We start from the raw sequence: 23619 nt of genomic DNA on the forward strand, positions 1-23619 counted from the left end.
TCGGGGCTTGAACCTTAGCGCGGCGAGGAACCCGGGAGGGCCGCGACTACGGCCCCGGCACTCACCATGGTTGCGGCGGCGGCGGCAGCTCAAGGCCGCAGACGTGGCAGGCCCCGGCGGCGCCTCAGAACAGCTCACTTCCGGTGCCGGGCTAGCAGGCCGTCTGGCCGGGGCGCAGGAGCCTCCGGGCAGCAGCACGCTCCGCTCGCACGAAGGTTCCGACCTTTCTGGGGCGGTGCCAAGCCTTCCCACGGCCCCTCCCCTTCTCCGTGCGTAACGCTCGAGACCAAAGGGGTGGGACTCTCGTTTTCCAGGCGAGCCAGGTCTGGAACTTGAAATCTGAAGCTCTAACCTGTCTTCTTTCGTGACCAACCCTTCCCTTTTCCTGAGATCCATACATGAAAAAAGGGACTCATACGTAACTACACCTCCACCCCCCTCTCTGCGGTTCTGGGTGCGACTGGCCTTATGGTGAACAATTTAGGATGACTAATTTTGGGAGTAGTGGCCAGACTGGTTTTAGTGCTTCCTTGTCAGTCTCTCCTCAGGACCCAAGGCTGGGACCAGGGGCAAAGAAGCCCAGGGAATAACCCCCTAGCCAGAGGCTGAGCCTCTCGCCCTGCCCTATCCAGGCCAGAGGACCCATGCCTTCAAACTGCCCCTTCCTCATAGCTCTGGGATCCTGTGAGTCTGGCCCATCAGGTAGATTCCCCAGGCAAGGAAGGATCTCAGCCAGACTCCCGCAGCTAGAGCCCAGGACCCAATCGCCAGTTTCCCCAACCCCCAGGTCCCTGGCTTCACAACGGCACAGTGAGAATGCTGTACAGCTGGACAGAGCCTGGGGGCTCCCCTCAGCCACACATGGTCTGGCAGCCCTTGACCTCTCATGGCTTTAAGGACTTGAGTGACCCAGGATGGAGTCTAGGCTTCCCTTGGTTGAGTCAAAATCCCTGTTTCCCCTCTTGAAACTGGAGGGAAGAGTCCTAGCAGGAGATGGTCACTGCTGGAGGGACGATGTTAAGGCTCAGAGGGTGTGATAGATCCAGACCATCGAGGAGCTTTGGAGAGGGTGTTGGGGAGTGGGGTCTTACAGAACTCAGGGCTGGGCCTCCAGGTAGCAACTCACCCTCCACCCCCACCCCAGCTTTCAAGACCCATAATTTCCCTCTAATGGAAAAAGATTGCAGGGGTGTGAGGGGTGGTGCTTATGGTGGAAATACTGCAGGGAACAAAGTGGGAGGGGCCCTTGGGTCTCCTGTTCTTCAAGGGACATCCCCTGATCTCAGATCTGTAGATGTACTACTGATTCTCTGGGTGATAAAATCATATCACTTCTTTCTGAGCCTCAGTTTCCTCCAGTAGAAAGTGGGGACAATGACACGTTAGATATAATACAAACACAATGCATGGGGCATAGTTGTTATTTAAAGAATTCCCTGGTGTAGGCATTGAAGTTGGAGAGATTGAGGATTTGGGACAAACAGTGCAACTGTTATCCTATTCATTAAAGTATTTGCTGGTGGAACTGAAAAGTTTTGAGTGCTGATTCTGGCATCAAGACTGTGAGGTATCAATACTGTATCCCCTACTTACTAGGTGGGCACACCCTTCTCCTCTCTGAGCTGCCATCTCCTCTTCTGTTAAGTGGGAATTGTAATAATACCTCCTCTGGAAGGTTGATCTTGGGAGTAAATGGACCTTTGGATGTGAAACTGGGTTTGGGTTTGGAAGCGGTTGGGCCTACAGTGCTTGATCTGGGGATCAGTTTTCCCTGAGAAGAGCTGGGTTTTAGTGTGTGTGTATGTGTGTGTGTGTGTGTGTGTGTGTGTACGTGCACATGTGTGCATGCATGTGCAACCATCAACCTTTGAACCAACATTGGGACTGTCTCTTGGTCTGGGCACGTTCTCGTTCTTTGCTGATGTCCACCAGAGGTGTGCAAAGTTCAGATTCAGTGTGCCAGGGTCCCTTCTGCATCCCCCTGTCCCCAGCGGGGGATGCCACCTACATCCTTTGTCCACATCTCCCATCAGCTCCCTCCAGTTAATCCCAGACCCCAAAGCTAAAAATGCTTTCCCTAATTTGTGCCCTGACCTCCCAGACCCTGAACCTCCACCTCTTCTTCATCCTCCTGAAGCCTCTTCCCCCAGAGTCTTGCCCTCTGGGATTGTCAGCTGTTCCTCATGGAGGGTTAACGACTCATGGCAAGCTGAACTTGCCTCCCTCAAACGGTGACTGTTCAAAAGGTGTGACTCGGCGGAAGGAGAGAGACCACCCCTGAGCCATGCACCCTTGGGCAAAGTGCCTTTCCCTCCCAGGCACTTGGTTTCCCTCTGAGTTCAAATCCACGGAGGGTGGGGACCCAGCTGTCCCACGGAAAAAGGCCTTGTGATGTGTACTGTGTCTGCATTTCCACGTGTGCATTTATTGTTATTGCTCAGTATAGTGTTGAAAAGGCAGACAAATCCCATTAATTACAAAGAGCACAAGCCAGAGATACAGAGAAATCAAGAGTGTACAATAAGAGCACAGTCACTTCCCAGCCCCGATTTTCCCAGAGCCCCCCAGAGCCCGGGTAGCTCGTGGAAGCTGGAGGCGGCACCATTTCCTCGCTACTCTGGTATAAAATACGTGCACACAAGAGTTAGCAAAGTGTGGCGACTAACTCCCCACCACCCCTGCCCCGAGAGGAAAGGTGAGCAGGGAGAGCACCACAGGCGTTACAAAACAGACTTAGGGAGCCAAGAAGGGCAGTCCCAAAGCAGCCTTAAAGACCTTGTTTTCCGTGGAGGGGGTGATGGCTGATGCCCAGGGCCTGGGATCCCCCTCCCCCAACTTGGGTGAACAGGATCTTTACATCAAAATCAGGAGAGCTTGCTTTGGAACTTGGGAAAGACCTGGGGATTTTCTGCTGTTGCTTGATTTCAGCCTTGGCTCTGGAGGACCCAGAAGCCTTCAGAGAAACGCAACCCATCTCCACCCCACCCCCCATCTTCTAGTGGTGGGATCTCGGACCCTACGGAGAGAGTTTTGTGTGGGAGGCACGTCACAGGGTGCGTTTGACAGCCTCCTGTAAGTAGAGCCAGAACCACTAGGGGGAGTCATCAGGGTGGTGAGAAGGTCCAGGCAAGAGATTGCTGCGTCCCAAAGGACGTATTCCAACTGCTGAAAACTGTGAATAAAGAGCAAGAGGTGACCCTCCCCCCACCAAAATAGTTCAGGAAAGGGATATAGGAATAAACATTTCTCCATGAGGAGAATTGGTAACTGGGCTCCACATTCTGGTAGCTCCAGGTCTGGGAGAGACCCCTCTTTCTCACCTGGACCAGGGCAGATGGAGGGTCCACCTCAGCACAGCCAAGGTGGGTGACTTTGGGTCCCACACTGAGATTGGGTGGGGGCTTGATGGCCTCTCCTAACGACACCCTGGCTTAGGGGACAGGTGAGATGATGGGAGGACTATCTGGCTTCCCTCAAGATTCAGGATGCCTTTTTTATTTCTCCTTAGAGGGCTATTTAGTGAGCTGGGGTGCTTACAATGGTGGGAAGATGTTTGCACCTACAATGAAAGGGCCCAATATTTGGAGTGAGAGGAGGGCAGGAGGATGCAGGACTCAGCAAAATTTTAAGTTTACTTGGAGGAATAGATGTGAGAATAACCAGGAAATTTTGTAAAAAAAAAAAAAAAAAAAAAAGCAAAGGGTATTTATCCCACCACATAATGAAACATTATATAAAGTGACAATAATTAAAACTGTGTGGTTGGTGCCAGATGAGACACCCAGGTAAGGGAACAGAGGAGATATTCCAGAAATAGACCCAAGTCTCTCTGAGCTGTCAGGATGTGGTAAAGGGGGAATTTCAGCACAGCTGGGGAAGAGCATCTGTTCAATAACTGGGACGTCCAGGCTGAGACAGGTCCAGGGTCCTTGTCCCAGTGCAGTCACTATCATTGGTCTGGTCTCAGAAGCAGGGGGCCCTCCTTCTTGTCCACTCTCTGCTCTGGTTGGGACAAGGGGGCAAGGGGCTATGGTGGGGGGCTGGTGGGAGCAACCCAGGTTGCTGCTGAGTTAGGGAAGAAAACTCTTCAGTTTCCTCCCTGTCCACCTCCAAAGGTGGGTGACTCGTTGAATGGGTCCCCTGCTCTTCCGTCATCTGTTAGGGGGAGACAGGTTGGTGAGCTTAGACCTTGGAACTGAATCTGCTACCTTCTCCTGGAGCCCCTGTCCAGAGGGCAGACAAGAAGCTGAGGGGATGGTGCAGTCCAAAACCAGCAAAAAGTATACATTACAGAGTATATATTTACTATGTTCTGTTTGATGTCGGTTTTAGCCTTTTTTTTTTTTTTTTAAGACCACAGACATTTCAGAACCATACTGCGGAGTAAGAAGAGTCAGCAATTGAAAGCATCACCATTGCATAGTATTAAATGAACAGAGATGGTGAGTTCTTTATTTACAGTTATTGTCTAGATAAAAAAATTCATAAAAACAGATGAATGGTCATAAATTATTTACCCCCTAATGGGGTGAACTGCCAAACGTACCCCATGCTGCTAGATATAGGACGCCGAGTGCAAGCTTTATGTACTACAGGGAGTTCTGACAAACCAATCATTTCCTGTGTGTGTGGATGTGTGTGTGCAAGTGTGAGGGTGAGGGTGTGTGTGTGTGTGTGTGTGTGTGTGTGTGTGTGAGCATCCATTATTCCTGACAAGAAAAGACCAACACTGACATGGGGCATTCTCGGTAGCTTCCATGGCTCCCTCTCCCCTGGGCTGGGTCCCACTAGGGGAGACCCCTCCTGCTTCCCTTGCGTCCTGGCTCCAAATGAGCAGGGAGCGTGGTGTGCAAGCGGGGCTTTCCTGGTGTCATGGAATGAGGTCACAGACACAAGGTTGGAACAAAGCGGGAGATGGAGAACCTTGAAAAAGGAAACTACAAAAGACACCACGTTCCAAAGCTGCCCCAGGTTTTACAGGAGCGGGTCTTCCTTTCTCTGAGGAGAACAGTGGGCGGTATTGGTGGTATTGGTTTTGGAATCCAATAAGCATATCTGAGGGTGGTCACCCCTCGGGGGATGCAGTTTCCTCTGCTGGGTACATTCAGAGATATTTCTTCACGACATTCAGGAGATGCTCTTGCGCACAGAAGGTCCTCCTTCCAGGAAGGTTTTGCCAGGTGGGTGGGCTGACTTGGGATCCTCAACCCTCGGGTTTCTCCACAGCCATCCAGACGCAGGCCCTCCCAGCTGACTATGGCTCTTTTCCCGAGTGGCTCTCATCTTGTTTGTGGAAGAATTCTCTGGGCCTGGAGAAGGGAAGGGCCCGGGTGGACACAGAGCAACTGTGGGAAGGGTCAGTGTGAAGAATGCATTTCGCAAGCGAGGCAGAAGCGTTTGGTTTTCCTTGAAGCATGGGACATCATCGGTCATGGTATTCAAAATGTCTTTTGCACTGTACAAGTTTATGGAAAAAGATCGTATGCTGAAAAGTCTCAAAGCAAACTTTGTATGAAATACAAAAGTTCTTTTATGAAAAACGCTGATACCCACAAAGTGCTTAGCAGTTAAGAGGCTGACATACAATTAAATAAGCTCGTATTCAAGTGGGATTACTACAGCTGTTATTGTGTCAGGGAGAAAATAACCACCTTTTCTCACCTGTGATACTGTAGGGTTTCAGAATGGCTTTCTGTCTGGGAAAGCAAGACTTGCTGTTCAAAGGCTACAGTATATATTGCGACTACAGGAAGACAATTTGGTTTAAAACAATCACACTGAATACATCTCAATATACATGTCCTAAGGTTCGTTCGGATCTAAATAGTGCAGAGAAAAAGGCTATTCTTCTTCAGAAATAAAAATAAAAGCAGCAAGCCATAATGATCCTCATCCAATATGCCAACAGCTCACTTGCTGCAATTTATAAGGAAATAAGCCTCTAAATTACTAACTGAAAAAAAAAATCAACACAATAGCATTTATAATATTGCAAAACTACCTCAGTCTCTGTACAGACAGCGCCAGAGAGAATCTCTGTTTGAAATGCTCTTAGTAAACTCAAGTGAGTTTCATTGAGAGGAAAGTCTTCACCCAGTGCTTTGCCAACCCCGTCACCCTGGGGCCGGGCTGGCCATCAGTGCTTTGAGCCCAGGAAGACTTCTCTCCTCCTCCCCCTTTGTCTACGGAGCACGCTGTTGGACCCCTCAGGATGGACACTCGCTAACATTTGGCTTCTGCCTGAGCCTCCCTCGGTAGTGACATTATTGAACGGAAGTAGCAGGCAAAAATCAGAGCATGGCTATCGTAAAACATCAAGGATGCAATCCAGGGAGGTGTCTATCAGGCTGAGCTGTTTTTATAGCATCTCAGCCACCAGTGTTCTTAAACCGTACAAATAGCCGAAGACGATATCTACAGGTTTGTAAACAAATTACATTCTTCTTTTAGGACATAAATAAGTTAAAATAGAGCAATTTAAGCAGAAACAAGGCAACATGCCGGCAAAGAAACTTTATATATCCATGTGTGTGTATGTATATATATATATATATATATATATATATATATATATATATATATATATATATAGACACATATATATCTACCTATCTATATGGACGTATACAGTCTTGGGGAAGTATACGTTGATATAGATACAAAGAAATGGATATAACCTTGTGAGTGTCTGAAGTTCTTCGGTTCCATTGGTGCAAATTTACTAGGCGAGTTAAGCTCTGCAATTTCAAAAAGTTGTTAAATTAACCTATACAACTGAGACCATGCTGCGCAAGCATTTCAAAAACTCACAGACCGGTGGATTGGATAAATAGTCTCAGAAAAGAGTCTGTCTGCAGTTCCCGCCTAAGAAAACAAACAAACAAACAAAAAAAAACCCCTCCCCAACCCCCGAAAAACCAAACAAGGGGAGGACCGGAAGTGTACAGTACATTCATGCAGGGGACATGGCGCCGGGCGGGTGCATGGCTGGTCCATGTCGGGTGGGAGCCAGGAAGGGCTAGTTCTGGGAAAAAACCGCTCACTCCCTTAAGCCCCCGGAGGAGATCCCGCCCTCGCCTCAAAGTGAAAAAGAGTTCAAACAGCATCGCAGCCAGTAAAAGGGTCTGTTGGGTGGAAACGGTTTTCTCGCCAGTATTTGGTTTCCTGCTGTTGCTCGTTGCTGCTTGGGTGAGTCGGGTGCCTGGACGGGTGGCTGCCCGGGAGGTGGGTGGTGGCGGGGTCCTCAGCTAAAGCGACGTCTCCAGGCTGTGGATGGGGCTCCCTGGACTTGAAGAGGTAGCTGATTTGCTCGTGTCGGTCGTCAGGTTGATCCCGCTGTCGATGGCGCTGTTGTTCTTGTTGAGCGAGGACGGCGGGCTCGAGTTCCGCTTGAGCGCGGCGTCTTCTTCCAGGTCGGTGTCGTCGATGAGGGGGATGTGGGGCTGTGAATCTTCGACCCGGAATTCGGGATGAGCCATGAAATTATGGATGGAGGTTCGAGATTCAGGCTTTTCTAGACCTTCATAGAGAGAGCTACGGAACGCCTTCACGACGCGGATCTGCAAGGGAAGCACGGGGGTGAGGAGCACTGCCCCCAGGGGGGCCGGCGGCCAAGCTCTCGGGGGCTCAGAGGAGGGGTGGGTGGGGGAGAGGGGGTTCGGGCACAGCAGGTGGCTGGAATCCACAGTCGCTGGGTGTCATGAGCACAGAGAGGAGAGGGAAGAACGGAAGCGGGGATTTAGGTTGTGTTCATCCGTGAGGTTTTTAAAATGGCTTGGGTTTGGGTAAAGACTACAGTATTAGGACAGGAGGAAGGAAGGCCCATCGTAGCGATGATGGGAAACAGTGGTTAGAGGAAGCTTAGTCCACTCCAGCGGGCACCCAGACCTAGTGAGAGACTGAGCCTTGTTAACTGTAGAGCAGAGGTTCGACCATGCAGAAGGGGAGCGGGACCAGGTGGGAATAAAGGAGGAAGGAGGAGAGGCTATTTATTTGCAAAAAATTAATCTTAGAAAAACCACACGCGGTTAAGAAACCACACGACATGGAACAGATAACGTGTCACAAACAGAAAAGGAACAGGAAGGAGAGACAGTTGGATGAGCCGGGATGAGAAGGGACACACGAGGGCCAAACAGAGAAGGGCAACATCCAACCGAAGCAGCAAAGCAAACCGAAGCCAACTCGGGGCTTTCTGGGGTGCACAGCAGAGGCAGCCAGAAAGCACGATGGCAGCGGCGACTGATGACATTCAGGGGCACGAGCATGCTACGGGGTGGGGGGGGTGGGCGGGAGCCACACGGCACACAAAGACGACACGCGGCTACACTTGGAAGCCTGGACAATGTGAATGGAGGTCGTTTGTACCCAACGTTTCTTCCCTTCATGCATTTGGGAGGTAAACACTCGAGTATAGACTCAAAGCCCTGGCCACTCATTGGAGTTGGCTTTGGGGTCCCTTATTTCCTGGGGTTTTTGCCTCCTTTCTTTATTTGTGCTTTGAAAACACAATACCAAAAAACGAGGCCAGAATCAGAGGGCCAAACCCAGGCCCTGGGTGGGATTCTAAGAGGGTGTGGAACTGAGCCACAAAACAGCAAGTTCTTTCATTTTCTGTGTCTCAGTTGGAAGCTGGGTTCCCTGAAGAAGGGAAGGAGGCTGGACGCTGAGTCATCCAGGCCAGTGGGCAGAGCGCTGGATCCAGAGTCAGGAAGACCAGAGTCTGCGTCCGGGCTCTGCCACTTTGGGTGCCTTGACCGCGGGCGAGCCACACCACCGGCCTGGCCGTCCCCTGTCCCGCCTCACAGGGTGCACAGGAACCGGACCCTCACTTTGAAGAGAGGCATCCCTTCTCTGGACGCCTGGGAGGGGGAGCCAAGCCTGCCATCTCAAGGGGCCGATGGGACTTGGGACAAAGGCGCCTCCTCCTCTCTTCCCAGCCCCAACTCAGAGTGGAGCCAGTGGCGGGGAAAGCAAGGCAGCATCCGTGCTTCCAAGGAGCAGGACCTCAGCCGAGGCGGCCGGGGTGCTGCGGCCGGCCGTCTGGCCTTCCCTCCCCCCATATCATAGGCCTGTAGGGGGACAGTGGACTGGACAGGGCAGTTGTGGGGAGGCCCTTGTGGTCCCAGGATTTGCGGAGCTAAACCCAGAGGTAGCTCGTTGGTGGGGCTCAGGGTGGAAAGCCCTGTCCATGGGAGTGAATTTTCACAGTGACTGTGGCTAATGGTTTTAAGTGTCACAGCTCAGGGTTTGCTTGACTATTTCAGAGAGGAGTCTTTCTAAAGCACATCATAAGCTCCTCTGCCTTTTAATTTAGAGAACACAGAGAAGAATTTAAGTTTGTCAATAAGCCTTCTTGGTCTTGTGTAAGACCCCTACAGTTTTGATTTTTTTTTTTTTTTAAGTTTTTCTCCTTTGCTGTCAGCCATCACTTACTAGTTCTGACTTTCCCTTGTCTTCTCAAAAGCATCTCTGTCCCCTCTCCTTCTTATGTGCTATGGGCAGGGGACTCCAGGGAAACCTGCCTGGTGGAATCCTGCTTTCAGTAAGAGGCATCAGGTGCCAAGCGAGAGCCAGCCAGACGCCATGCATTAGTGCTGGTCCTCCGTGATGGCCATTTGGCTGCTCTGAGGTTTCTTTCTCCCTGGATTCCCTATTTGTGGCTCTGTAGAGATTATTCAATATTCTGATCTCCTGATAACTGGGCCGTTACTCCCTTGATTATGTGAAAACAACAACAAAAAAGATGTTGCAGGCCTCAGTTTTCTTAACTGTAAAATGGGAATAATAATGATCATTGTAGCTGCTCAGCCCAGAGCCTGGCTGAATTGCAATAAGATGCCAGCCGGGAGCGCCTGGTGGAGGAGGAGGGATGGTGGCAGGACCCTGTCGTGTGACTGACAACGCGGGGGTGGGGGGATGACACACAATGAAATGTAGGCCCCTTGCCCTCCCCCTGGAATGGAGACAACAGAAAGAATGAACTGCTCTGGACAAGACTGTGGGGACAAGACTTTTCGGGACACCCCGCCACGGCCATCTCAAGTCTCCACTTCGGATCTCTCGCGGCTGAAATGGAAAAAAGTATGGGAAGAAAAAAAAGCTCTTCCATCTCCCCTCCCTGCCTGCCCTGGTGATGGGCCTTGCTGGCATGAGCTGCACTGGGGCGTGGGGTGAGGGGGAAGAGAGGAAGGGCCTCGGTCTGTGGGCTTTCAGACGTTTTGGTTCCATCAGCACAAAGCGGGTGGGGAGCCCCATGCCCGTTGTCGGTGGCTCTGAGGAAATGCATGGGCCCCGGTCTGGGGCGGGTTCGACATACTCGAATGTTTACCCGGCTTCAAGGAAGCCAAGAGTCTGGGATTGATTCACATTCATTTCAGGCTCAAGGTTAAAGACTCACAACCTCTTTTAATTTCACTCTCTCTTGCTGAACTCTGTGTCCAGGGTTCTCTAGCCCTCTAGGGAAACAAACACATGGAATATTCAGACAGCGGAGAGGTCTGGACTCCCCCCCAGAAGCAAGCCATTTTCTCGCCAACCCAAGGTTGCACTAAGTTAGCTAAGAATGCTAATGAGAGGTCCAGCTTCCTTTCCTTCCCTTCTTCTTCACTTCTCCCCCTAAGAGATGCAAACTCCTTGCCCTAGCAGTCCTCAGAACAGGGAATCTGAAGGGGGAGTGGGATGGGGGATGCCCTATCTAGCAGGGTACGGCGTCCAGAAAGTGGCTGGTCTGGGGTTAGGAGTCTGATGCTCTGGGCCTGGTTGGTTTGAAGGAACAGGACCTTCACTCATGAACGTGGAGCGTGCTATGAACTTGCTAAATACAAAGGTAGCTTGAGATGGGTTAGGAATTTGTGGCAATAAGAGAGAGGAGCCCTGTAGCTTGGCCTTGGATCTAAGAGCTAAATGCTAGTTCTGTTCCTGGTCACCGATCGGAAGATGCCTCTCTTCTCAGTCCCTGCCAGGCTGGTGGAAACCCAAGCAGAGAAAGAGCTTCCCTGGCCTTCTAGACCCCAGAGGATTGGCTCCTTTTCACTGGATGAGGCTGTAGGAGTGGGTACTGGTTCCACAGTGGAAATTCAACCTCTGTGGGCTCTAGGTCTGTGGGCTTATCTGGGAAGTGGCGTGGGTGGTGAGAAAAATGAGGGACTTTGGAGTCAGATCTCTTGTCACTTACATACTGTGTGATCTTGGCCAAGTCAGTTCACTTCTCTGAGCCTCAGGGTCTTGCTCAGTTAAATGGAGGTACTGGCAGCTCCCCGCTCTTCACATCTCAGTTGTGAGGTATATGTGGAGCGAAGGATGTGCTGAACTGCTTTGGAAAATTTGGGGTGAGGCTCAAGTATAAGGCATTAGGGGTGTGCCATTAAAGTTTCTGGGAGAAAAAAAGAAACTCGCTTTTGAGTAAGTCAGAAGAGGAAAGCAAGGCTGTGGACCAGAGTTTCCTCCATATCATTCCAATGCCAGTCTGACCAGACAGACTGTCCTGTCACCGCATGGTATCTGTCTGCCTGGGGCCCTCCGCCTCACAGTGGTGCTGAGGGAGGGATGTGTGATGTGCTGGGGGGTTCCTCACCCCAAGTCATGAGTCAGAAGTCAGCCATGCACACGCCACCCTGCCCCAGGACTTGGTGATCACTCCTGATAGCCCAAAGGACAGTGGTTTGACTCTTTCCAGGGCACAGAGAGCCCAGGTGTTTTCAACTCAACAGGCACCCTACTTTACTGGAGAATCCTGGGAAGAAGATCCTGCTCGGAGGAGGCAGGGGGTGGGGGGAGCCCACCTCTCCACCCACCCCATCGGGGACCCCTTCTCTCACTTCCTGGTCCCCTGCTTCACACCCTGTGGGAAGAAAGCCTTTTGGCTTCTGTAGGGACCCTGCCTGGTATCTAGAGGGCTCTCAGAGTCCTTGGAGACCAGAGGAGGTGACATTGCTATACAAACTATTCAAGCAAAGGAGGAACTAGGGGATATTTCACATCGTGACTGTGTTGACCAAAATGTGTCTGTTGAAACCACAGAGGTTGTGATCCATTTTGGAACCAGTACCCTTGAGCAAGGGGGTGGTCAGGCTTTTTTTGAGACCCCATGCCCATAAAAGGGTCCCAGAAGGGACCCAGAATTACAGGCTGGATTCTACAATTGCAGGTAGGAATGCAAGATTCCTAAGGAGGCATGATGCCTGAGGGAGAGGCAAGACGGCACTTGGGTGAGGGAGTCATGCTTGATTAGCCCCTTTGGGTCCTCTGAGAAAATGATGGGTCATGGGCAAGGCCTATAGCATCCTTCTTAAAGGCTGTTCCAAAGTTGGGTCACCATGGGATAAAGGGATTAATCTGGGCTAGAAGGAGATTGGCTTAGAGATAGGAAGCAAAGGGCAGGCAGAAATGGGCATTTCTCTGAAGGAAAAGTGTTGAGAACCAAGTGTCACAGGACTGGCCTTATTGCATGGTTTTATAAAGGACAGAAGAAAAGGTTCAAGATGACTGCGCTCTTTCTTCGAGACCGGAAGAGCTAAGGTGCGGGGCCTAACCAAGGGAGAGGCTGCAGGTGCCCAGGAGTGCCGTGAGCTCCGTGTTGGCCTGGGTGAGGCACCACGCTGCCAGAAAGAGGCCGAACCGGGGAGGACGAAGAACTGGGCCTGGACCCGGAGGCCACCTTCTGGCAGTCAGGTCGGCCGGAGGGATGCAGGAGGCAATGGGAGGGCAGTGGGAACCCCGAGAGGAAGAGATCCTTTCCCTAGGTGGCTCTCCAGCCCTGAGCACTTTTGGTCTCTGCACTTCACGACCGGAGGCAGCGCTGAGCAAGGCTGGAACTCGGCTGACGCAGGAGTAGGGCAGCTGGGCGCGGGCCTCCCACCGAGGCGAGGGCTCTCTGTGTGGAGCGGGAGTGAGTGGGAACAAAGCGTCTCCTGCTCTGAGAAAACCTGGCAGTGACTTGCCGGTGACAGCGCCTCATGGGAACGTGACTCAGACACTATCCGCTCAAACACGGCCTCACTTCACCTTGGCTCGTCTGGCCTCCCCATCGCTGTGTTTTCGTGCTGATGAACGAGCACAGGGGCTTTCCCCCGTTTCTGCATCCTCCCTGTCATTTTGTAGACTTGGTAGGACTGCACCCACGGAAAGGTCGTGGGACGTGAGCACACGCCACCGACAGCAACCTGTGGCTCGCGCCTCTTGTCCAAGGGCTCAGATGGCATCATTCTCACCCAGCACATGGTCCTCTCCTGCCCGGTGGCAGAGATGTGTGTTTTGGGTGTTCTGTGCTTGGGAGGCGGGTAGAGACACCTTATAAAGTATCAAGAGATGAAGCCTGGAGTCTCATCAAAGAAGCCCAAGGGCTGGCTGAGTGAACAGACAACTTGCGAGGACCAGACTGCAGCTCCCTTGTGGTTTAGGAGGGGCTGACTAGAGACAGGGAAGGGAGGCAGGCGGTAAATAGAAACTCCTTGTGCCCTCTGGGGCCTGGAGCCATGGGGGGTTCATAAAGATCTAGACAAGGCCAGAGTTGAGAAACTTGGGTCAGAAGCCCTGGTGTGAGGAGATGAGCTCGAGGGAGGGAGGTGAGGGAGGGGGTTGGAGTCCCAGGTGTCCCTCCAATGAGGAAGGAGGAAGCCACAGGTTAGACTGGGTCCCTCGGGCCTGCTGTCAGCCAGCCAAGATGAGACCCCCACTGTGCTCTACCTGAGGTCAAGTGGAATGGGTCAGGAGCCTTGTCCCTTCCAGGAAGGGCTCAGGCCTTCGCTGTGCTCCAAGCCCTGCTGCAGGGAGAAGTGTGTGTAAGGTAGCTGGTGCTATCAGATGTACAAGGAGAGAGGGCAGAAGGGGCTGAACTACTGGGTACAGGGCCTCCAGGCTGTGATCTCCTTGGGGGCCTGGGTCCCCTGACCAACTGTGACCTCTGATCTACAGTGACCCCTCTGGGCTGGACCTCACTGTGGCTGACTGTGACCCCTCAGAGCCTTTCCTCCCTTGACCCACAGTAACCCTTGGCCTGGCTTCGACTGCAAGACTGTGATCTCCTGGCCAACTCTGACCCTGGCCCTCACGAGCCAGGCTTTTCCTGACCGGGTATGACCCTACACTGATTGGGATGCTCCACGCCCCCCAGCTGACTGCTCCCCCTTGGCCACCGTGACCCTGTGGGGGACTGTGACATTCGATCACTGAAACCTCCCTGACCGACGGTGATCCTTTGACTGACCCAGACTTTTTGACTACTTGTGACCCTCACGACCCCATGACTGCCTGGTCATAACCCCTGACCCTGACCCCAGCCGACCCTGACCCGCTAAGGGACTGCCACCCCGTGCCTGGCTGTGGTCTGCTGACCGCCTGGGACCCTCCTCAATGGCCGGGGCCCCTCAGCCCCCTGGGCCTAATCACGACCTCCTGCCCCCCGAGTCCCTGGCGCCCCGGCCCCTGCCCTCCTGCCCGCCCGGCGCTGGTGGCAGTGGCACCCGAGGCGGTAAGGATTCACACTCACGCCCAGCTGCAGCAGGAGGAAGGCTGGTCGGAGAGGAAAGAGCATTGGACAACGACACGCGACTAGGGCTAGAGAGATTGGCTACGTCCTGGCTCTGGCTGGTGACGGAGGATTGTCTCCGCAGGGCTCCCTGAAAGGAGGCCCCGCTCTTGAAAGTATTGACTACTTCAATCTGCAACGGAGGAGAGAACGAGACAAGTTGCGAAAAGAATGGACACGACAGCTACACGACTGACAGGCGCCAGGCCACGAGGACAGCCGCAGCCACGGCAAGACAGCACGCCACTTAAACCAAAACGACAATACCAGGCACGATCCAAGGCTCTGAGAGACGTCTGCTCAGCTCGGGCACCTGGGGTCCCCAGGGCCCGGTTGACGGGGGAGCCACAGGGGCCCGGCCTTGGTCCTGCTCTAGTGACTCAGGAGCCAATGGGCTGGGCTGGGGGCCGCGGGTGGGGCGTTAAACATGGTGTTTGGAGGCAGAGGGGGTGCTCAGCCCTTGGGACCAGGCGTGGAGCCAGAGTGGTGTGCTGGGAGCTCTGGGGTGGACAGACCCTGGCCCAGACCCCAGCTCTATCACTTATGAGCTAGACGGCCTTGGGCAAGTCACTGCCCGGCGGCAGTTCCTTGTCCTTCAGAAGGGGCAATGCCACCTACCTGGCAGGGTTAGCTGTGAGGGGCAAAGCACTGGCCCACTTAGTGGTCCGTAAGAGTCAGGCTAGATAGGACTCGTGCTCACTCAAGAAACTACAGTCCCGGTGTCCTCCTCAAAGGCTTTGTGGCCAGGCTGTTGACAGCGCCAGGGCCGTGTGTGTGCTGAGAGCTGCCAGGCTCGCCTGGGAAGTGGGGGATGGGGGCTACCCGGAGGGCTGGTCCCGGAGCCCAGACTGCTGTCTGTCAGGAGGCTCTGGGTCTGCAACCTGCTCCCCGACCCAGCGCCCAGAAAGGGCTGTCTCCTGAACCTCGGTTACCCCTAAAACTAGGTGCGGGGCACACGGACCTCTCAGGGGGCTGGGAAGGCCCATGAGATAATGTTTGGGACAGTCCCTGTAGGGTGTGAGGCAGCCCAGGCAACCTGTTTTTGTTGCACTAGGTGGAAATGCAGCGGTAGGCCACATAGGACTGCAGGACCGCAGGCCCAAGGTGGGGGGCCCTGACGCACTTCCCAGAGCGTGACGGGGGCAGGGTGGCCATGAACGTCCCAGCACAGCTGTCCCAGGCTGGCTGGGCAGGAGACTGAGCCTCTCTCGATTTCCTGGTCCCTCTGTTCCTCATCCTACAGGGCTGTGAAAGCACCCCGAGAACTGCAACCCTGACCCAGGGAGAGGGGCCGTGTGGGAACACGGGGGCTGCATGTTCATGGCGTGTGTCACATGGTGGCCACGCAGTCCCGTGCTGAGGCAGAGACCTGCTTCTGGCCGGACACACATCCCGCACGTGTGCTCTACATGTGTGTCCTTGGGGGGGGGGTGCGTGCGCGTGGTGTGTGTGTGGAAAACCAAGCTTTGGTCCCCAGAACTGATTCAATGCCCCAGTGGGGGCTAGAAGAGTGTCTGAAGCCCCCCGTGGAGGAAGATGTATGTGCATGTGCACAAGCCCACACCGCAGGCCTGACCACGTGGCCGGGAGAATCTGGGGCCCACCCCGGCCTGAAGCTGCCATCCTGGCCTCACGTGGATCAGTCTCCAGCTTCGCCTGACCCTCCTGGCGGCGCCCCAGCAACCCTGGCAGGAGCCCCTCACTCACCTCGGCCCTCAGGGTCACCCCTCCTCCACCTTAGGGGCACCCCCTGCCCCCCGCCCCAAAGCCCACAGTGGGTGTGACCCCAGTCCGACCCCGGCCAGGTGGACAGGGAGGTGGGACCTTCCCAAGGAGGCTGCTCTTCAGCAGCCACACAGAGTGTGTGTGTGGGGAACATGGGTGCACCGGAGGCTGGTGAGATGGCGAGAGCGGGTCTGGGCCCACCCTCACCCCCTCATTCCCATCACCACCCACCCCGCCAGGCACGGGCCCAGCCCCAGGAGCCTCCTGTACCTGGGTCTGGATCCGGTTCAGGCCTCGGAACCACAGGATCTGGCCCCGCCGCAGCTCTCGCTCGGCGTGGTCTATCTCCTCCACGTCCTCGTTCAGCTCCTCCTCCGGGATCTCCTCCTTCTGCGTGAGCCTGCCCGCCTCCTTGAGGAACTTGAGCCTGCTGGTCGGGATGGTGGCGATGACCTGCAAGGGGCCCAGCTGTCAGCGGAGGGGTCGGCCTCCCCCCCTCCCTCCTGCTCTTCTTACCCACTGACCTAGTTACGTTCGACTCACTCCTTAACTCGTCTCACCCCTTCCTCAAGTCAATCTTTAGATTTCTTTTTAATTTGTTTCTTAATTCACTCACTCATCCAGAGGCAGGGGGAAATCGTGGGAAATCTGGGGAGTTGGACACGTGTGACTTTGGATACCCCAGACCTTATAAGTCCTGTGACTTTGGGCAAGTCATTTAACCTCTCTGAGCTCCGGCTTTCCCATCTGGAAAGCTAGGAACAGTTCTCAGAGTTGGAGATGGTGTGTCTAAGTCACTGGCCCTCAGGTCTCTGGCTTATTCTTCCTGAGGTCACTGGGTCCTGGGGTACCCAACCCTGGGCAACAGGGGCTCAGAGCTTGCGTGCCTTGGGGGCAGTCAATCCTGGGACTCTTGGAATGGCTGCCCTCCCGGAAAGGGAAGGCAATGTGGGAGGGGGATACGCCTTTGTTCTTACTCTTCCTCCAAAGGGCTTGTCCTGGGGCTGAGGCCTGAGCGGCAGGCCCTGTGGGGAAGCTGAGGTGGCAGAGGTCAGAGGCCCCTGACGTCTCCTCTAGGGACTGACAGGGGCTGCCCTGCACACTCCCAGGGGTTCCCCGGGGGTTTAAGGTGGGCCTTGCCCACTGGCATCTTCCTTAGGTGTTAGGAACCTGCTCATCCAGACACCGAGGGCTCCCTGAGGGACTGTCCAGTGGGACAAAGATGCCCAGGCCCTGAGGGTGCCCAAGGAATGGCGTTGTTAAGTCAAATGTAGTTTATCAACTCTCCAAAGAAGCTCCAAAGTTTAAAGAAGATTGTTCTGAGTGAAACTAAATTTTATTCTTTACCTTCTAGTTAATTTCTCTCACTGGAATTTCCCACTCTAGCCTGGGAACAGCTTGAAGGCAAGACCAACGTCTTAGGCCTGTTGGGGCCCCCACTGCCTGGATCCAGCTCCGGGTACCATGTCCTGGTCAGGCGTCTTTGAGCTGCAAGCTGTGAGTTCCATGATGGTGCGTGTGCGTGTGTGTGTGCATGTGCCTGGTGGGAGAACGTTCCGGGGTCATGGCTAGAAGGGCCTCTAGAGAGGATCCAGCCCAGGGTTCCCCGAAGCTGGGGAGGGCCACAGATGGCTGCAGACACAGCACTGTGATGCAGCAGGGTTTGCCCCTCTTATGTTCCCTCTGAGCTCTCTGAAGGAGCCTCTGCTTGGTGTCACAGCACCTACTAATGCTCTTTACAACAAGCCAGCTTCGAGCTCTGAGCCTTGGCTGGCCATGGCATCTAGTTAGACTTTAATAACATCGTGCTTGTTACATTTTTTTTTGTTAGCTTCTGTTTATGACAAGTGATACTGATTTTCCAATCATATCTGTAATATGTTACCTTTTGAAATAAACTTCAGTTAGAAAAACAGATGTGACTAAAAGAAAGTATCAAGTAAATAACAGGATCAGAGGGGTGTATAGACAGAAGCAAAAATCACAGTGGCGATACCCAAATGACCAGCATTCGAGACCTGGGCCAACCCCCCATTGCTCCGGTCCCCAGAGACGGGGAGGCCCTTGCCCTGGAGGAGCCATGACCCCATTCCTGGGGCTCCTGGATTCCCCGTCCAGTGCACTTTCCCTTCCCCTGCTGAGAGGCCCCTCCTGCAGCTCCCCCAGCACTCACCTGGCCCCAGACGAGCTCTCCTAACCCGATGAATATGCACCACATCCACTGGTCCAGCTGCAGCGGAGAGCAGCTGAATGGTTTCCCACCAAACTGCACAATCACTATCTGGAGGTCACAGGGAGCAGAGAGAGAGACAGAGGGACAGGCCATCAGGGGCCAGCTTGGAGGTCTGGGCTCTCAGGGCACTGCTGAGGGGCCCCGGCTGCCCGCTGCCCTCTGCCCACCCCGGCCAGGTCAGGGTGGGGGCCTGGTACCTGGATGGTGAAGGTGCCCAGCACAATGGTGCAGAAGATGGGGTTCCGGAAGATGCCGTCGAAGACGTTGCGCTCGCCGTGGATCTTGCGGGCGTTGATCTCGTTGAAGAGCTGCATCATGACGAAGGTGTTAAAGATGATGGTGTAGTGCTCGGAGGGTGGCGAGTGCAGGGGTGCGTTCCTCCCGCTGTCGATCTGGAACATCTTCTCGCCTGCCAAGCCGAGAGGGCGGGAGCCGGGCTGAGGGACGGAGCTGGGGGGACGCCTGGCCCTGCGTGGGGGCCTCTTCTGAGCAGTCGGGTGGGTCACCCAGATGTGGGAGGTGCTCTCTGGACACTGGGGGACAGGTGGGCCTGAGCTGCGGGGTGTAAGTGAAGGGGTAACAAAACCCTTTCTCCTCTAGGGGAGAAAGGCCTTGGGTGGACTTTCTTCCACTTTTTCTGCAGAAATCTGATAAAGGTGGGAGGCCAGCTGTGCTACAAGGCGACAGGGCTTATAAAAAGCAACCCTTGGTTGGCAAACTCATCCAGACTGGGAGGACGCAGAGTGACCTCGGAATACGTGGCGGGAGACCACAGCTTTGGGTGCCCCCAAAAGTCTTTCTGCTTGTAACTGAGCACGTCCTTGCTGAGACCTCTGGAAGCGCAAGGGGCTGTTACAGGAGAGACCAGCTCCTGCATGGAGGCTGGAGCTTCCAGGCCAGGCTGGCTCTGGACTCACCCAGGTGGCCTAATTCTCTGTCACAGGAGCTGCCACGTGGCGGTGTGTGGGGGACACAGCCCCGGGCTGCTGTGTGGACACCCACCCACGGCATGCCTGATGCCGTCCTGTGTCCTTTTGCAAAGCTGCATGAGCTGGTGCTGGGAGGGCTTGTGGGGTTTTCTGAGTGTGAGGATCTAGCTGAGTCCAGGACCGCCCAGAGCAGGCGCTCAAGTGGGGAAGCCAGCGAGTAAAGCAGGAGCCCACCACGGCCCCCTCTCTCCCCAGCCTGACAGCTTTCTCCGAGTCTCTACTAATTCTGCATTCCCCAAACATCCTCCAAGGCTTTTCATGATCATCTTTGCAACCGTGCTGCCAACACAACGGAAGGGAACTGCACTTTGAGGAATGGGATCGTGCCCCATCCCCATCTGGACTTTGAGGGCAAGGGCTCGTTGGCATTGAAAACCCAGCTCAGAGAGGCTCTGGGGACTCCAAGCTGGCCCCAACCTGCCGTGTGGCTGTGGGCCAGCTCCTGCCCGCCTCTGGGCCTCTCCAGGTGCCAGGGGTGGGCTTTGCCCGGATCACCTCTGAAGCACCCTGGAAGCCAGGCCAGTCTTAGAACCAGCTAGGGTGCCACCTCAGACCGGCTGTGTGCCCTTGGGCAAGTCACCTCCCCTCTCTGTGCTCCGTGCCCTCATTGTCATGGGGGTTGGTGGTAGAGGGTCCTAAATAAAAGTGTTGTGGAAACAGCTGGCGGGTAGGCAGGCATGCGGCTCTTTTCTGAGGATGGCGTGGTGGGGATCCTTCCAAGTATGGGAGCAATGAGAGAAGGGGCTGGTCACTCCCCCTAGAGCTGCAGGCTCCTGTGGGGCTGGCGTGAGGCCCCACCTTGCACTGTGTACACAGTGTCTGGAGCTGTCATCAGTGGAAAAATCCCTGGCTTTGGAGTCAGCCAGACCTGGGGCAGGGCCAGTCTCTACCCAAGATTTGCTGTGTGACCCTGAGCAACTAACGTCACCTCCCTAGGCCTCCATTACCTCACCAGCAAACAGGCAGGCAGCTGTGAATCCAGAGCACTGGGTCTGGGCCATGGCGTCCCCGGTGGGCAGGGTGGGGGACTCACCAACAAAGAGCAGGGTGAAGATGAGGGTCAGCTGGTAGACGGCGTGGCCCAGGATGTTCTTCATCATGGTCCGCGAGATGAGGGGCTTGTTGCGGCCGTACGGCTTCCTCAGAAGCAGGGCCTCCGTGGGGGGCTCGGTGGCCAGCGCCAGCGAGGCGAACGTGTCCATGATGAGGTTCACCCATAACATCTGCACGGCCTTCAGAGGGGAGTCCTGGGGACAGCGAGTGGACAGGGGGCTGTCACGGGGCGGCCGGCCCAGCTGCTGGCCCCAAGTGCCTGCGGTGGGGCTCCTTCCTGAGGCGTCAGCAGCTTCCCACCGGAGCCTTGAGGCCGGCTCTCCCCGTGGGTCTTCCTCAGCTGGCCCACCCCCTGGGCTCCAGAGCAGGCGTGGAGCAGGTGTGCTAGGCCTTCCCTGGGGAACAGCCTAGACCCGCCCACTTCAGACCTGTCTTCTCCCACAAGGAGAAAATTGAGCCCCAGGCCCAATGGTCACCAGTTCCACAGCCCAGCCCCCATAAATACAGCCACATCCCCGCCATCTTCCCTCCTCCTCCTCTCCAGCCCCGTCTGGATGAGCCTCTCTTCCAGGCTAAGGTCACGACCCTCCCACAACCATCTCCCGCCCAGACCCCACCTCCTCTGCTTCCCGCTGCCTCTTTCCTCTCGACCACCAATGGCTCGGGCCTCTCCTATCCCACAAACAATGCCTGGGACCCTGTCCCTTTTTTACTACCACCCAATTTCTCTTTACCTCTTATGTTTACTTTAAGCAATTATTATGTGTGTCTGTGATGCCAAAAATAATGTATTTTCCTGGTAGAAAATTTGGGCAAGTAAGGACCAGAAGAAGCTAAAACTCATCAACATTCACCATTTACGGGTTCCCACCGTCCACATCCTGGTGTGGATCCCCACACTTCTCTCTGGCTGAGACAGGGATCACATATTCATACTGTCTGTGCACAGTCGTATCATGTGGTCTACACTGCCCGAGCACCTCCTCCAGGAAGCCCGCAGATCATATACACCCAGCAGCCTGGACTGAGCTGGCTCCTGAGGCCCCTCCGCCTACGCCTTACACACTCACTCACCTCCTAGATATTTATCACCGCCCTTCCTCCAGGCCACCTCTCCCACCTCTGCCCGGGCTCAGTCACACTCCCCACTCCCCTCAGCTTCCTCCTGCCCATCAGCCTCCTCTATGCACCTTGGGGTCAGGGCCCCCATCTCCCCACCAAGGCCTTCACAACCCTGCCACCAACTCAATCCAAGACCCCAGGCAAACTGACGGTCCCCTTGGCACTTCAGTTTCCTCATCTGGCACCAGCAGGTCCCCAAGAAGGCCGGTGGGAGCGGCTTTACCATGGGAGAGTCCCTCAAGCCACCACTAGAGGGAGCCTCTTGTCCACAGAGCATGAAACAAGGCCCTTATGAGCAGAAGGGACCCCCGCCTCCACCCCGCCCTAGGCACCCCCCAGGGCTCTCACTCTCAGGGCTGGGGTGTTGGGTGCTGCCACGTGCACCCTCAAGGGCTCAGAGTACAACAGAGGGGACAGCATTCCCAGGGCCACACAGCTCTTCAGGGCAGTGCTGGCCTCTGTTGTGCTCTTATGGGCAGGAGCTTGCCTGCCCACCTGGTTCTGGGAGGGGCCAGGCCTCGGAACACCTGCCCTCTCCTGCCCCTGTTGGGGTGAGGCAGGAGGCTGCTGGAGCAACGGCAGGTGCCTGGCAGGCCCATCCTCTGAGGCTCGGTTTCTGCCTCTGTGAAATGGGGATCACCAGTTCCCGCCTCGTGGGGTGGGTGAGGAAGCAGTGAGGCTGCAGGTGTTGGGGCCTGCCTGTCGGCTCCACGAGGCCCAGGAACCCAGGCACAGAGGCCTTTCCCAACGCACTCCACGCCGGGGTTGAGGCTCCCAGGGCCCTGCCAGCTCAGCGACCCGACCCCAGCTGGCTGCCTGTCCTGCCCCAGCCTCTCTCTGGCCCTTTATGCGGCCAGGGGTCCTGCCTTCCCTTGAGGATCACCTCTCCTGCCTCTTGGAGCAAGGGCCAGGCCTGTGCCCGGGTCAGGCAGATGGGGAGGTGGGCCTGGCATCTCCACTTGCTGGGTGACCTTGGGCAAATCCCGCCACCTCTCTGAGCTTCATTTCCTGCACCCTGTGGGGCTGGAGCCTACGTGGGTGGGTCTGTGATGCAGTTCCTGGCCCTCAGCGTGCAGGTGTGATGATCTGGGACACCCCGTGTGGGTGTCCGCCCTCCCCAGGCTTCGGCCTGCGCCATCCTGCCCGCCCCTGGAGGACCCACCTGCGTGATGCAGGCGCCCGTGAAGGCCACGATCACGGCCACCACGTTGACCGTCAGCTGGAACTGCAGGAACTTGGAAATGCTGTCGTAGACATTGCGGCCCCACATCACCGCCTTGACGATGCTGCTGAAGTTGTCGTCCGTCAGGATGATGTCCGAGGCCTCCTTGGCCACATCTGTGCCTGCAATACCCTGTGGGGATGGGGACAGGAGCCTGGGTGTGGCGACCGGAGAGGCCAGCAGGGCTGGCGACACTGTCCTCACCCCTATACCAGCCCCTGCACACACCCACCCACCCTCGCACCGCCAGGCCGCATGAGGCACGCACGAGTGTGCACACGCATGCACACCACAGCCCTGCTCCTCACAGACCCAGCCCTGAGGCCAACGGTCTGCCTTCAGGAAGGGGGGCCCTCCACTCCCTCCCTCTCCCTCCCCCAGACCCATCGCTACAGGAAGCCCCCTCTACCCTTCCAGGGAGACCCAGAGGCCAGGCCGAGCCTCAAGAGCGTTGGGAGCATCAGGTGGACGGAGGGTGGGTGGAGTGTGCACTGGGGGTGCTGCACTCCCTGCCGGAGGCTGTGTGGTCCGCGCCCCCCGAGCCCCCCGCCTGCGGGCTCCTGCCGGACGCTGCCCCGGGCCCGCGCGAGCTCCTACCATGGCGAAGCCCACGTCGGCCTTCTTGAGCGCGGGCCCGTCGTTGGTGCCGTCCCCCGTCACGGCCACCACCTGCCGCTGCTCCGTGTGCGTGCTGTCGATGATGCCTGTGGGTGGGGTGAGCATGTACTGGGGGCCCTGGGACTCCCAG

At 55.6% G+C, this 23619-nt stretch overlaps 2 protein-coding genes across 8 annotated transcripts in view; both read right to left on the reverse strand.

The window, feature by feature from the left end:
• SEC13 (SEC13 homolog, nuclear pore and COPII coat complex component) overlaps positions 1 to 184 on the reverse strand; it is a 47277-nt gene extending 47093 nt beyond the window's left edge. The window contains exon 1 of the mRNA XM_060110180.1: positions 66 to 184. Within this exon, the coding sequence (XP_059966163.1) occupies positions 66 to 68 (3 nt within the window). The 5' untranslated portion in view covers positions 69 to 184. The remainder of the gene's footprint in view (positions 1 to 65) is intronic.
• A 6446-nt stretch (positions 185 to 6630) lies between these two features.
• Positions 6631 to 23619, reverse strand: part of ATP2B2 (ATPase plasma membrane Ca2+ transporting 2) — a 207597-nt gene continuing 190608 nt past the window's right edge. For 5 of the 7 annotated variants that reach the window (XM_060111352.1, XM_060111353.1, XM_060111354.1 and 2 more), the window contains 7 exons: positions 23469 to 23575; positions 22812 to 23003; positions 20508 to 20721; positions 18683 to 18894; positions 18426 to 18533; positions 16523 to 16705; positions 6631 to 7559 (listed from right to left, as the gene is read on the reverse strand). In XM_060111352.1, the coding sequence (XP_059967335.1) occupies positions 7248 to 7559; positions 16523 to 16705; positions 18426 to 18533; positions 18683 to 18894; positions 20508 to 20721; positions 22812 to 23003; positions 23469 to 23575 (1328 nt within the window). In that variant the 3' untranslated portion in view covers positions 6631 to 7247. Of the gene's footprint in view, positions 7560 to 10402; positions 10458 to 14488; positions 14661 to 16522; positions 16706 to 18425; positions 18534 to 18682; positions 18895 to 20507; positions 20722 to 22811; positions 23004 to 23468; positions 23576 to 23619 lie in introns of all 7 variants that reach the window. The other 2 variants (XM_060111356.1, XM_060111355.1) reach the window with 1 other exon arrangement.

This window comes from Mesoplodon densirostris, chromosome 10 (assembly GCF_025265405.1).
Source record: "Mesoplodon densirostris isolate mMesDen1 chromosome 10, mMesDen1 primary haplotype, whole genome shotgun sequence".
Lineage (NCBI taxonomy): Eukaryota > Metazoa > Chordata > Mammalia > Artiodactyla > Ziphiidae > Mesoplodon > Mesoplodon densirostris.